The following is a 15,116-nucleotide window of genomic DNA, read 5'->3' on the forward strand; positions in this document are numbered from 1 at the left end:
TGACTTGGTATTCTCCGCCAGTGATGGAGATTTAATAAAGCATTTGATTAGGAATGGAAATGAATCATAGCGACAGAATACTGCATTCATCTCTCTCTCTCTCTCTCTCTCTCTCTCTCTCTCTCTCTCTCTCTCTCTCTCTCTCTCTCTCTTTGTCTCTCTTTCCATCTTATGTCTTCCTGTCACTGAGATGCTTCAGTTGTTCAATAATGTCTCTCTCCATCTGCTAATCCTCAGTTCAGTTACCAACAGGCCTCCTCCTTTCAACCTGCTTTCATATTCCACACTTCACCTCTCTTCTTCCATACATTCACCCATCTGTGATCTCCTTATCTCTCTCTCTCTCTCTCTCTCTCTCTCTCTCTCTCTCTCTCTCTCTCTCTCTCTCTCTCTCTCTCTCTCTCTCTCTCTCTCTCTCTCTCTCTCTCTCTCTCTCTCTCTCTCTCTCTCTCTCTCTCTCTCTCTCTCTCTGCATGATGCATTACCACAAATGCAGCAAAGCGAATTGGGTGTTAGATCAGATAGCATGCACGCACGCACACACACACACACACCACACACACACACACACACACACACACACACACACACACACACACACACACACACACACACACACACACACACACACACACACACACACACACACACACACACACACACACACACACACACACACACACACACACACACACACACACACAACACACACACACACACACACACACACACACACACACACACACACACACACACACACACACACACACACTCCCCAGATTTTATTTTCTCAGCAACATGTTGCTGACTGGTAATCTATAAACAGACACACATGCAGTCCATGTCTAGTATTGTAAAGATTGTATCTTACCTACTGATCCCAAATCAGTCATCTGAGCCATTGCAGCCATGTGACCTGTGGTACAAACATCATGACAAGCATCACAATCAACAAGGAGGATTTCTTCAACCCATTAATAAGGCTCAGCCAAGACTTTCAGGATCAGAGTAACGGATGTTGACAATATAAGAAGAACAACAACCATGACCTGTCTTTTTCATCCTTATTTGTTTATTGCGGCCTAACCGGTGCCATCCGGATTGAAGGGACTGCTTTTGGGTGGCATGGCCCTGGGTTGGAACTGGAGGGAGTGTGGACTCTCTGTGAGGAGTTTTACATGTTCTTCTTGTGTTGGCCTGGGTTTCCTCCCACACCATAAAGGATACTCCTGCCATTGCATTTAAACAAGTCACAGCAGTTGAGCCCCAGGTCCCGCACTGTGGCTGCCCACTGCTCCTTCATGGCTAGGTTTGGTTAAATGCAAAGGACAATCATGCTCAGACCACATCTATCTTGAAAGGTTGGCTGGAATAATTATAATTAACTGAAGAAGTTGGCAAGAAAAGGTATTGTTCTTTCTCCAAATAGGAGTTTTAAACCTACATGTAGATGTATATAATGACTGTTTTAAACCTACATGTAGATGTATATAAGGACTGTTTTAAACCTACATGTAGATGTATATAAGGACTGTTTTAAACCTATATGTAGATGTATATAAGGACTGTTTTAAACCTACATGTAGATGTATATAAGGACTGTTTTAAACCTACATGTAGATGTATATAAGGACTGTTTTAAACCTACATGTAGATGTATATAAGGACTGTTCTAAACCTACATGTAGATGTATATAAGGACTGTTTTAAACCTACATGTAGATGTATATAAGGACTGTTTTATACCTACATGTAGAGGTATATAAGGACTGTTTTATACCTACATGTAGATGTATATAAGAACTGTTTTTAAACCTACATGTAGATGTAGGTTTAAAAAGGTTTAAAAACTCCCCCATCTCTGAGTGCCAGTCTCCTAGTGCTGACTAAGGTGATGGATGCCTTGGGGTCTTGGCCAAGATTGCAGTGACTGCTCTACATGCACCACCGAGGCCATGGATCAGCTACTTACCGTCGTCTGTCCGTGGTCTTGTCAACTGGCCTGTCAACGCGGCTTCATTGCTGGGTTAAGTACTTCTATTCTATTCACATAATATGCTTACTTCAAATATCTACTCTATTCACATATATGCTTACCACTTGTATCTATTGCTATGTCCGCCCACTACAATCACGCGAGCTGTCTAACGCCTGTCCCGTCTCCCTGTCTCCCTGTGAGTTGCTGTCCTGGAGTGCTGACCGGAGTGTCGGACGTCCTGTGATGAAGGCTGGGAGGATGCGACCCTCTCTGCGTGCCCTCCTGTCTCCCTGTCTCCGGCGGCCTTGTAGTGGTGACCGGAGTGCTGGACGTCCCGCGATGATGTCGGGGAGGTTGCGACCCTCTCTGCGCCGCCCCCTATCTCCCTGTCTCCGGCTGTCTCGGAGCAATGACCGGAGTGTTGAATGTCCCGTGATTAAGACGGGGAGGACGCGACCCTCTTTGCGCCGCCCCTGTGCCTCAAATAGATTCGCTATCAGCTCTATCTTTAATCTTTCAAAATGTTCAGTTGCTATCGCTATCAGCTCTATCTTTAATCTTTCAAAATGTTCAGTTGCTATTGCATGCACTCATCTGTGTTTCACTACACACTTGAGTGCATGCTTACCAACTGTTAGTCTGCAACACTACTATCACCGACATCTAAGAAGGGAGATCCCCCCTTGAATGGCCCTTCTAAGGTTTCTCTCCTTCACACTGCCTGTGGAGCATGTTTCCCTATTGTTAGGTTTTAGTGAGTTTTTCCGTACCTTCGCGTGGGGTATGTCTGGGAGTGCTTGCATTCTTTCATTTATTTGCATTTATTTTAAATTTGTTGGACCTTATGGTGTTCTTGTTCTGTTCTTGACTTATTGTTATGTTTCTTCTTGACTTGTTTAAAGAAGACGTGTACGGCCCATGGGGACATTAACGTGTGTTGTCGGGCCTTACAAATAAATTTGATTTGATTTGATTTGATATAAGGACTGTTTTTAAACCTACATGTAGATGTATATAAGGACTGTTTTAAACCTACATGTAGATGTATATAAGGACTGTTTTAAACCTACATGTAGATGTATGTAAGGACTGTTTTAAACCCTACATAGTAAGTAAGTAAGTAAGTAAGTAAAACTTTATTTATATAGCGCCCTTCTCAGCACGAGTGCTTTACAACAGTAATATATAACATCAATAAAATACAGTAAGGGGAAACATTTGAAGAAAATAATCAAATATAAAATTAGCTAAACCAACTAAAAAACTAAAAAATACTAAAAGACATGAACAGAAAAATGTGTTTAAAAGCCTGCCTGTAGAGGTACGTTTTTAGCTGCCTTTTAAAAATGTGTTCAAAGGGAGCGAAAAGGTTTTCATGTTTAAGGGGAGGGTGTTCCAGAGCCTTGGGGCTGTCATCACCGAAAGCTCGGTCCCCTTTTGTTTTTAGCCTGGTCCTGGGCGCGTGTATATTTTCCCTAACGCTCTTTCACTTCCGCGTTCGGGATGCGCGATCTGATTGGCCACTGACGTTTCTCTCAGCGCCAATCGCGTTACTCCTAACAATCGCGCCTAACTTTCAGTTCCACAGCCCAAGTCCTTCAGTTCCACAGCCCAAGTCTGACATCACATCAATATACTAACTAACTAGCTATTCATATCAATCGAAATAACGTATTGTTTTCATCTCTCTATATTAACGTGATTCCATCAACACAACATAAATGTTCACGACTTCATTATTGCACGTCCTATGTCCACCGACCCTCGTGCTGGAAGATGGAGGATCACTGCGTATTTTTAAATGCTTTATGTCTAATAAACTAGACTAAATATAGCCTATAGAACAGATTTTTACAGCCTAATCTAAAACAGATTTTTTACACATTGGTTCAAACATGATCACGGAAGGTGACAACCCTAACATGTCATGTTGTGTCACAACAGAATGAGTAGGTGAGTGTTAGACCTACAGAAAGTGTAATCTATTGATTGACTTGCATAACCTAGTCAATTCGGTAGAAGAGTCTGGTGGGCGAGATTATGCATGACCAGCCTGTGATCTAAAGACTCCTGCCTGTGGCTGAATAATGAAGCCCAAAGTCGCGTCACATGCAAGAGCATATTACCTACAAATAGAATGCTCATGCGGTTTTTAGGCTACTGGTAGGCTATTCTTATGCCGTGCTCAATATTAAAACTCACTGCTCGTCCACCCAAGGTAAACAGAGCAGAGATAAGCTTCAAATCACTGCAAGATTGCGCAATAATGAAGTCGTGTTTTGAACATTTATGTTGTGTTGATGGAATCATGTTAATATAGAGAGATGAAAACAATACGTTATTTCGATTGATATGAATAGCTAGTTTACGTTAATATAGAGAGATGAAAACAATACGTTATTTCGATTGATATGAATAGCTAGTTAGTTAGTATATTGATGTTATGTCGGACTTGGGCTGTGGAACTGAAGGACTTGGGCTGTGGAACTGAAAGTTAGGCGCGATTGTTAGGAGTAACGCGATTGGCGCTGAGAGAAACGTCAGTGGCCAATCAGACCGTGCATCCCGAACGCGGAAGTGAAAGAGCGTTAGGGAAAATATACACGCATCCTGGGCACCACCAGGAGCTCCTGGTCGGATGACCACAGTGACCGGCTAGAAGAAAGTGGATGTGAAAAGTGAGTGGATGAGCTTGGTGATGTAGGGGGGGGCTTGCCCATGGAGGGCTCTGTAGGCGAACACCAGCACCTTGAAATTGATCCTGAAATTTAACGGGAGCCAGTGCAGGGAAGCTAGGATGGGGGTGATTTTTTTGACCTAGTGAGTAGCCTGGCAGCAGCATTTTGGACCAACTGAAGTTGATCCACAGATGTTTTATTTAGGCAGGTGAATAGTGAGTTGCGGTAGTCGAGTCGCGGTGAAATAAAGGCGTGTACAGACATTTCCATGATGGACCGAGTTTAGCAATGTTTCTCAAATGAAAGAAACAGGTGCGGTCAGAGCTTTGACATGTTTGTCCAGGTGCATAGCCTGTTCAAATATAACCCAGAGGTTTCTTAAGTGGGGGCGCACATTTCATTTAAACCTGTTAAGCTGTAGCCCTATTTTCATAAAATCCACCTAAAAGTACATGCCCAAGTAAATGGAAGATTGCTCCACTTCTACAAGGTCCATTTGCATGTTCTTGGTATCTAGGAACATCTATGGACCTTAGGGAATGTATTCCCAGTGTCAGAAATAGTGTGTCTGTTACTATGCTTGAGTAAATCATAATGAAACAAAGGAGAATATAAATTATCATTTTTCTTTGCATCTTTGACAGTGAATAACACCATGCTAAAATTGCGGGTGATCAGATTTCGCTCACTGAGCTCATTCAGCAACTTCTTGAGATCAAGTGTACAAATCTAAGCAAATTAATAAAGGGAAGATGATTAAACAGAATGATTTGTAGATACAGTACTGAATTCTGCCTTCCGGACACATGCATTTGAATTATAATGCATTTGAATATAGAATATAGAATATCAGGCTTATAAATGACCTTATTATGGCCAAATCTCCTCTTTCCAATGGCAGTGTTAAATCTGGATTTAGTCATTTCCTCGAGTGATTACTCACTTTTTTCCAATGCAATGCACAGAGAATTCACATTATTCAGAGAAACTCTTATTTTTGAAAAATGTTAAAAACAAGGCGGCCAGGTAGCGCAGCAGACTAAGCGTCTGCCTACCAGAGCAGAGACAGTGGGATCGAATCCAGCTGCCGCGGTACCTCCGGCTTGGTCGGTCGTCCATACTGACACAATTGGCAGTGTCAGCGGGTGGGAAGCCGGTGGGGTGTATCCTGGTCGTTGTAAACAGCGACTCCTACAGGTCGGTCGGGGTGCCTGCTCAGCGAGGAAGGGCTCTGGGTGAGGTAGTGTGATCCTCCCACGCGTTACACTCACCCAATGAGAGTCCTCGCTGTCAGGTGAAAAGAAGCGGCTGGCTGCCTCCACATGTATCGGAGGAGACATGTGATAGGCTTCAACCCTCCCTAGACCGGCAAGTGGGGGGCAAATGCACGCAATGACCAGGAAGGGGGGGGGGTGCTTGTATATAGTAGTGCTTAAAATATACACTTTGACTGCTGTTTTGATAGTGGTAGGGTCTTTACTCTTGGATACATTTGAAAAAGAAACACAACATTAATTAATACGGTCTGTATTAACCAATTGGGGGACCCTACAGCTTAACAGGTTTTAAGGGACCTCATCTGCGTTGCCTACTCTAGAGGCAATACTTTCAGTCGCTACAATCAGGACTTGTGTTTTGGCCGCGTTTAACTGGAGAAAATTGCTGCCCATCCAGTTTTCAATGGCGGACAGACACTCATGCAGGATGTTTAGTTTATTCAGATTGTCAGGCTTGAAAGATACATATAATTGAATGTACTGTAGATGTATGTAATCTATGATTATTTTAATAACATTTTCAAATTATGATGGGGAGCAAGATAGTCATAATCAAGAGTCATAATCTCTTTTCCAATTTCAAATTGAAGAAAAAAGGTAGAAAATCAGAAGTCAGAATGGACTGTATAGTTGATCTGTTAATGAAAAATACCATGTCAGCCTAAAGGTCATGTTACATAGGTGACATTTTGAAATGTGAATAAGTTAGAGGTAGATAAGCAATGACAGTAATTATGACGAATATCATTTTTACAATATAATTGTGTTGCTTATTAGGCCAATATAATGTTTGCCCCAGTTACGAGTCTCAACCCCTGACTAAAACAATATTCCTCTCTTCTCATAACTACCATATCTAGCACAACTACCATAACTTGCATAACTACAATAACTACCATATCTAGCACAACTACCATAACTTGCATAACTACAATAACTACCATATCTAGCACAACTACCATAACTTGCATAACTACAATAACTACTATATCTAGCACAACTACAATAACTTGCATAACTACAATAACTACCATATCTAGCATATCTAGCATAACTACCATATCTAGCACAACTACCGTAACTACCATAACTACCATATCTAGCATAATTACCATATATAATTCAAAACTAGAATAACTACCATAACTATAATAACTACCATATCTAGCACAATATCTAGTATAACTACCATATCTAGCATAACTACCATGTCTACCATAACTACCATATCTACCATAACTTATATATATTATATTATATTATATTATATTATATTATATTATATTATATTATATTATATTATATTTAGTGCTGTCAGGCGATTAAAATTTTTAATCTAATTAATTACAGGTTTTGTAATTAATTAATCTAATTAATCGCATTTTAATCGCATATTTATATTTCATATTCATATAAATATTTAAAATTCAAGGACATTACATTATTGTGGCAGGTGACTGATCAATTAAATACACCAAGAAGAATGCTTTAGAAATCAATTTTATTAAATAAATAAAATAAATAAAATGAAAACATACCTCTCAATAAGGTAACATTTGTTGCTGATACAGCTAACAGTTTACACTAAGCTACAGTATCCTCAAATCAGGGTCTACTGCAGGGTCTACTGCAGGATCTAGTGCAGGGTCTACTACAGGGTCTACTGTATGCATGACATCTATTCCTCAGCTTGTTTACATTGTCTGAGTGTAAGGCTGCCCTCTTCTTTTGGACTATGTGACCTGCAAGTGAAGAATGCTTTAGAAATCAATTCTATTAAATTGAATAAATAAATAAATAAAATGAATGAAAACATACCTCTCAATAAGGTAACATTTGTTGCCGATACAGCCAATAACAGTTTACACTAAGCTACAGTATCCTCAAAAATCAGGGTCTAGTGCAGGGTTTACTACAGGGTCTACTGTATGCATGACATCTATTCCTTGAGCCAATTGCTAAGACAAACAAGCTTCAGCTTGTTTACATTGTCTGTGTGTAAGGCTGCCCTCTTCTTTTGGACTATGTGACCTGCAAGTGAAGAATGCTTTAGAAATCAATTTTATTAAATTGAATAAAATAAAATGAATGAAAACATACCTCTCAATAAGGTAACATTTGTTGCTGATACAGCCAATAACAGTTTACACTAAGCTACAGTATCCTCAAAAATCAAAACAGCCCACAGCAAGCTAGTGTCTGGGGGCATGACTACAGGGTCTAGTACAGTGTCTACTACAGTGTCTGGGGGCATGACTACAGGGTCTAGTACAGTTTTGGTCACCGTTAATGCAAATGATTGCAGTTTCCACTCAGTATCGATCAAGTGCACTGTGACACCCAAATAATTATGATTGCCCACCGACGTCCAGTGATCACCCGTTAGGGCCATTGGGCCAGCCCGTGCCAACACTTCTTCCTTCCCTCGCCTCCCTCTCTGTGTCATACATGTTGTGGATCCTTTTCATCACTGTAGCTCTCGAGGGTAGCTTGTAATTTGGGTCAGACGACGCTATTCGAAATGACTCCGCTAAACCCTTATCTTCCACTATAGCTATTGGCCTACAATATTTTGCTATCCACTTCGCGACGCTGTTGGTTAGTTTGTCTGTGGTGGATTTACTCAACCGTTTGCCTAACGGTAATTCTCCAAGAGTGGTTTGACGAAGCGTGCGAGTTGCTCTGGAGCTAACGTTAGCTACACTGGAGCTGCTCGAACAACTTGCCTGGACATGTTTAGCGTTCATGTGATACGTTAGACTAGAGCAGCTTCGGTGATACGCAAATTCTTTTTGACATAAGCTACATATTACAATGGTCTTGTTTACTGTCCCATCTATATTCTTTTTGAAATTGAACTTGCCGTTCATAGGTCCCAGGAGTATCGCCTCGGGTGATGCTGACATCTTGTTCCAGCTGAGCTAATTCCTTTGTGTGTTTGTTTTGTTTGATAGACGACGCATGTGTGAAGTGACGATCAAGTAGGCTACGGGTCATTCAATGGGCCAAGTTTAATACGCCCAACTCAAGCGTGGATTTCAAAATAAAAGCGCACCGATTTGCCACTTGTCTAAAGTAAATATAGGTCGGCTGTAATTAATTTTGCGTCAATTTTCATAACGCGATAATTTGCTGTGTAATTAATTAATCTAATTAACGCGATAAACTGACAGCCCTAATTATATTATATTATATTATTACTTGTATTATGCACATTGTTGCGGGCGAGACCCCCCGCATTTCACTGTATACCTGTATGCCGTGACAAATAAAACTCTTGTATCTTGTATCTTGTATATCTACCATAACTACCATATCTGACCTGTGCAGTTGGGTGTTAGGTGGATGACTGAGGTCCCACTGACAGGCTTGCCATCGGGGGTCGAGCACCAGCAGTAACCAGTCTGATTGTGACACTGCACCTCCAGGAAGTGTCCGTCTAGGCTGCACTCTGGCACAAAGATGGCCGCCACAGGGCTAACATGGCTGCTGCCACTGTGGGTGCTGGCCTCCAGGGCCTGAGAGCGGGCCAGCTGGCACTTAGACTGGTCTGGGTCTAATGTGAGAAGAGAGAAATTAATTCATCAATTAACAATAAAAAAACTGTCCAAATGAATCAACAACAGAACCAAGCTCTCACCTGCATGTACTCTACAATACTCTGTTGATACATCTGATTAGCGCTATTACTCAGCAGTACTAATTTATATATTTTATACCCAGTTTAATCACTTGTAGTACATTGTATTACTGTTGCACTTTACTGTTACATTTGCACTCTGGTTGGATGGCAAACTTATTTTCATTGTACTGTACTTGTGCTGTATGATGACAATACATTTGAATCTAATCTAATCTAATCTCTCCAAATGTCTCCAGAACCTGCATTGGGGCTGATGGGTACAATCCACTGTTAGTTCAATCCACTGTTAGTTCAATCAGAAGAAGAAGAAGAAGAAGAAGAAGAAGAAGAAGAAGAAGAAGAAGAAGAAGAAGAAGAAGAAGAAGAAGAAGAAGAAGAAGAAGAAGAAGAAGAAGAAGAAGAAGAAGAAGAAGAAGAAGAAGAAGAAGAACATCATGGCGTCAGACCTATTAAGACATAACTGACCCATCTGATTGGAGGATCAAGAAAAGAGGGCAGGGTTTGAGATAGGTCAACTGAGGATGAGTGACATTTCATTCATGACTCGATTGTATTGACCCAGCGTGATGCCCAGACATGCAGTGGTGTGAGCAGGGCTCATACTGTACCAGCACAGTGGGCTCGCGGAGCAGCTCGGAGCTTTGTGTTGATGCACTGGGCCCTCTGGAAGGCACACAGGGACTTGTACAGACGCCCATTGCTGCCACACACAGCTCTGTGACGCCCCCTCTGGCAGTCCAGCACACAGCCTCGAGGCCACATGTTCTCTGTGATCAGAAATGGCTACAGGAAACAGCATGCACACACACACACACACACGCGCACACACACACACACACACACACACACACACACACACACACTTTAAATTACCATATTTACTTCCAACCTTCAATTAAATTATGCAAATAGGAGATAAAAATATTTCAGTAGTTCAGTTTGTATTAAGTATGCAGATGATACTGCCTTGGGGAGCCTCTCTCATGATTAACACGGGCCGGTTTTTGTTATGGTTTGACACCGACCCCAAACGCACGACACAAGAGAGTAGGAATTCAGAGTTGCCAAAAACAAGGGCTTGTTTATTGAGACTAATTAATGAGCACAGAATAGGCAAGTCAAACAAGACAGGTACACAAGCTAGGGGGAAAATGTTCTGCTGCTCTGCAGCTTCTCCCGTGGTGGTAGTAGGGGGTAGCAGATGCTGACGTCTGAGCCGCTCTGCAGACTTCTCTCGGCAGAATCTCCGAAGTGTTGCGGGACCGAGAGAGAGAGAGAGGGAGCGAGTCAACAAGGGTGCAGGTGGAACGAGCAGGAGAACAGGAGAGGTGACTTGTACCCAAATACAAAAGTTATCCAAGTGAACTAATCTTCGTGTAAATACACACAGTGAGCAAAGTTCCACAACACAATCCCAAGTGAATATCTTCGTGTAAATACACACAGTGAGCACTGTTCCAAAACACAATCCCAAGTGAATATCTTCGGTGCAAAATTAGACACTGAGAGTGAAGTCCAAAAAACAATCCAATGTGAATAATATCTTCGGTGTGAACAACACACAGTGGGAGTCCCAAAAATATTATCCAAGTGAGAACAACAAAAAGGCGATCGCTGGGTGAGTGACTTTCTGATAAAAAAGGTGGTAATCTTCAGTGTTATAGAAACACACGAAAACGGAATTTGATCAAGACAGTCAGTAAAAAACTCACCCAGACGAAGTGCGTAATGAGTGCTGGAACAGCAGCGGAGCGAGCGCGTCGCCACGGGGAAAAGGTGTCCAAGAGGAAGGCTTCTTGGAATATCCTGGAGGTAAAGCACAGAGAGCAAACAGCAGCAGCAGCAGGAACGGAGAATGCAAACAGAGAAATATCAAAACGATCCAACAAAACTAGAGTGGAGAAACGGGGTATAAATAATACGGGATTGATTGATTGACAAGCAGTGACAGCTGGGGAATGTGATTGAAAAGCGTGCGGACGGGAGAGAACCAATCAACGACGTCTCTGACGACGTCACTGGGAAGAAGCGTGTGAATGGGGGAATTGAATGATTAACAGAAACAAAAGAAAACAGAGCGAGGTGGGTTAAAGGAACAGAACGAGTGAGTGAGCAAGGACAGAAACCTCACAGTACCCCCCCCTCCACGGGAGCCACCCGGCGACCAGGCCGACCCGGCTCGTCAGGATGGGCACGATGGAAGTCAGTGATCAAGCCGGGATCCACGATGAGCTGCCGGGAGACCCAGCTACGCTCCTCAGGGCCGTAACCCTCCCAGTCCACCAGGTATTGGAACCCCCGGCCCCGCCGACGAACGCCCATCAACCGGCGGACCTGCCACTGGGGGTGACCATCCACCAACACGGGAGGCGGCGGATCAGGAGCTGGAGGCATAAGGGGACTGAGGGAGACGGGCTTAACCCGGGAGACATGGAACACGGGGTGGATGTGCATGGATGCAGGAAGTTTCAGGCGCAGGGCCGCCGGACTGAGTACCTTCAGGACCTCGAAAGGTCCGACGAAACGGGGGTTGAGCTTCTTGGCCGAGGACCGTAGCGGGAGGTCCCTTGCGGAGAGCCACACCCTCTGCCCAGGGCGGTAAGTCGGCGCAGGAACCCGGCGCCGGTCGGCACCACGACAGGCGCGCTCAGATGTCCGGAGCAGCGCGGTCCTGGTGATCTCCCAAACTCGTCGGCAGCGGTCGAGGTGGACCTGCACGGAGGGAACTGCCACTTCCGTCTCCTGTGCGGGGAAAAGAGGGGGCTGGTAGCCTAGGGAGACCTCAAAGGGGGAGAGGCCGGTGGCGGAACTGACCATTGAATTGATGGAGTATTCAACCCAGGGAAGGAAACGGCTCCAGGATGCTGGTCTCTCGGCTGCCACACACCGAAGAGCAGACTCCACGCTCTGGTTCATCCTCTCCGTCTGCCCGTTAGTCTGGGGATGATAACCAGAGGAAAGACTGACCGTTGCCCCCAATCCCTTGCAAAAGGCCCGCCATACCTGGGAGGTGAACTGGGGCCCCCGGTCAGAGACGATGTCCTGGGGAAACCCATGAAGGCGGAACACGTGGTGCGTCAGGAGGTCCGCCGTCTCGGCCGCCGAGGGAAGCTTGGAGAGGGCCACGAGGTGAACCCCCTTGCTGAATCGATCCACCACGGTCAGAAGGCAGGTGTTCCCCTGGGAGGAGGGCAGACCAGTGACGAAGTCCAGCGCCACATGTGACCACGGATGGCTCGGAACGGGAAGTGGCTGCAAGAGCCCGGAGGGTGCCTGGTGAAAGGCCTTGCTGCGGGCACAGACCGTGCAGGCCAACACAAACTCCTTAACGTCGTTCCGCATGGTGGGCCACCAGAAACGACGAGCCAGGAAGGAGAACGTGCGATGGACGCCAGGGTGGCAGGCGAACCGGCTGGTATGGCCCCACAGCAGTACCTGGGACCGGACAGAGTCGGGGACGAAGAGACGACTCCTAGGGACGTTGCTAGGAGCACGTTGGAAGCGTAGGGCACGCCTTACCACACCCTCGATGCCCAAGGTGATGGCTCCAACCACTCGGGCCTCCGGGAGGATGGGAGTAGGGTCCTCAGAGGGTGGAGCCCCCTTGGAGTGCATCCGGGACAGGGAGTCGGCCTTCGTGTTGCGGGAACCGGGGCGGAAGGTCAGCGAGAAGTCGAACCGACTGAGGAAACTGGCCCATCTCGCCTGCCGACCGTTGAGGCGCCTGGAAGCGCGGATGAACGTCAGGTTCTTGTGGTCCGTCCAGATGGTAAAAGGCTCCTCGGCACCCTCTAGCCAATGACGCCACTCCTCCAGCGCAGCCACGACCGCCAGCAGCTCCCGATTGCCGGTGTCGTAGTTCCTCTCGGCAGGGAGGAAGCGACGCGAGTAGAAGGCGCAAGGATGCACCTTCTGGTCTGAAAGAGAACGTTGGGATAGGACAGCGCCCAGGCCAGAATCCGAGGCGTCCACCTCCACGATGAACTGTCTCTTGGGGTCAGGGTGGAGCAGGATAGGGGCGGAAGTGAACCTTCTCTTGAGGGAGCGGAACGCAGCGCATGCCGCTGGGGACCAGTCGAACGGCAGAGCGGGGGAGGTCAGCTTGGTAAGTGGCTCCGCCACTTGACTGTAGTTCCGGATGAACCTTCGGTAGAAGTTGGCGAACCCGAGGAAACTCTGTAACTCCTTCCGAGTGGTGGGTTCTGGCCAATCCTCCACAGCCTGGATCTTGCGAGGATCCGCTCGGGTCAAGCCCTTCTCAACGATGAAGCCCAGGTAGTCGACGGAGTTGGAGTGGAAACGGCACTTCTCCGCCTTGACGAAGAGCCGATTGTGGAGGAGGCGCTCCAGCACACGGCGGACATGCTGGATGTGTTCCTCGAGGGTCCTGGAAAAGATGAGAATGTCGTCCAGGTACACCACCACGAACACCTCCAGCATGTCACGAAGGACGTCGTTCATGAGTGCCTGGAATACCGCCGGGGCGTTGGTGAGGCCAAACGGCATTACTAGGTACTCGTAGTGGCCCCTGGGGGTCTTGAAGGCGGTCTTCCATTCATCGCCCTCACGGATACGGACAAGATGGTAGGCACTCCGGAGGTCCAGCTTGGTGAAGAACGAGGCCTGGGTCAGTGGCTCGAAGGTGGAGCTCATGAGAGGTAGAGGGTATTTGTTCTTGATGGTGATCTCGTTGAGCTGACGATAGTCGATGCAGGGTCGCAGGTCCCCATCCTTCTTACCAACAAAGAAGAACCCGGCCGCCACCGGGGAGGAGGAAGGCCGAATGAGTCCTGCTTCCAATGACTCAGAGATGTAGAGATCCATCGCCTTCTTCTCCGGGACAGTCAGACTGTAGAGGCGGCTGCCGGGAAGGGGAGCCCCTTGGCGGAGGTCGATGGCGCAGTCATAGGGGCGGTGAGGTGGAAGGGCCTGAGCCCTGGTCTTACTGAAAACCTCCAAGAGGTCGTGGTACTCGGGAGGTATGGACGTGAGGTCCGGAGGCAACTCACCAGCGGGCCTCCGGGGCGGGGGACAGGACGCCGCCTGCAGACACAGGGCGTGACAGGAGGAGCTCCAGCCCCTGATGGTACCGGAGGACCAGGCGATGTGGGGCTCGTGCAGCGCGAGCCAGGGCCTACCCAGGACCACCGGGACAAGGGGGGATTGGGTGATGAGGAACTGGATTCTCTCGACGTGGTTCCCAGCGATGGTCAGCACGACTGGGCCGGTGCGTTGAGAGATGTCGGCCAGGCGGTGTTGGTCCAACGAAAAGATCTCCAAGGGCCTCACAAGGTCCTCAAGTGGAATGTTGGCTCGGGTGGCGAACTCGAAGTCGAGGAAATTCTCGTCTGCCCCAGAGTCGATGAGGGCCTCCACCGTGGCACGTTGGTCCCCCCAGGCCAGGGTGACGCTCATCAGATGGTCAGGTGGTGCGCGGCGCTGGGAATGGGAAAAACGGCTCACCAGGATCTCCCGGGGTCTCGGTGAGCCTGATCTTTTGGCCGGGTGGGGCAGTCGGCGATTCGGTGTCCCGCACCTCC

The 15,116-nt window shown here is 46.5% G+C and overlaps 1 protein-coding gene across 1 annotated transcript in view; it reads right to left on the bottom strand.

Annotated features, from left to right (window-relative positions):
- The window catches only part of LOC311224254 (SPARC-related modular calcium-binding protein 1-like), a gene marked incomplete at both ends in the record, with an annotated part of 41,347 nt that extends 28,429 nt beyond the window's left edge, over positions 1–12,918 (bottom strand). The window contains 4 exons of the mRNA XM_084309167.1: positions 872–916; positions 9,256–9,489; positions 10,185–10,359; positions 12,880–12,918. Coding sequence (XP_084165293.1) covers positions 872–916; positions 9,256–9,489; positions 10,185–10,359; positions 12,880–12,918 — 493 coding nt within the window. The remainder of the gene's footprint in view (positions 1–871; positions 917–9,255; positions 9,490–10,184; positions 10,360–12,879) is intronic.
- Positions 12,919–15,116: the final 2,198 nt, after the last annotated feature.

The sequence above is a fragment of the Notolepis coatsorum genome, assembly GCF_963971535.1.
Source record: "Notolepis coatsorum genome assembly, chromosome: 1".
Taxonomy (NCBI): domain Eukaryota; kingdom Metazoa; phylum Chordata; class Actinopteri; order Aulopiformes; family Paralepididae; genus Notolepis; species Notolepis coatsorum.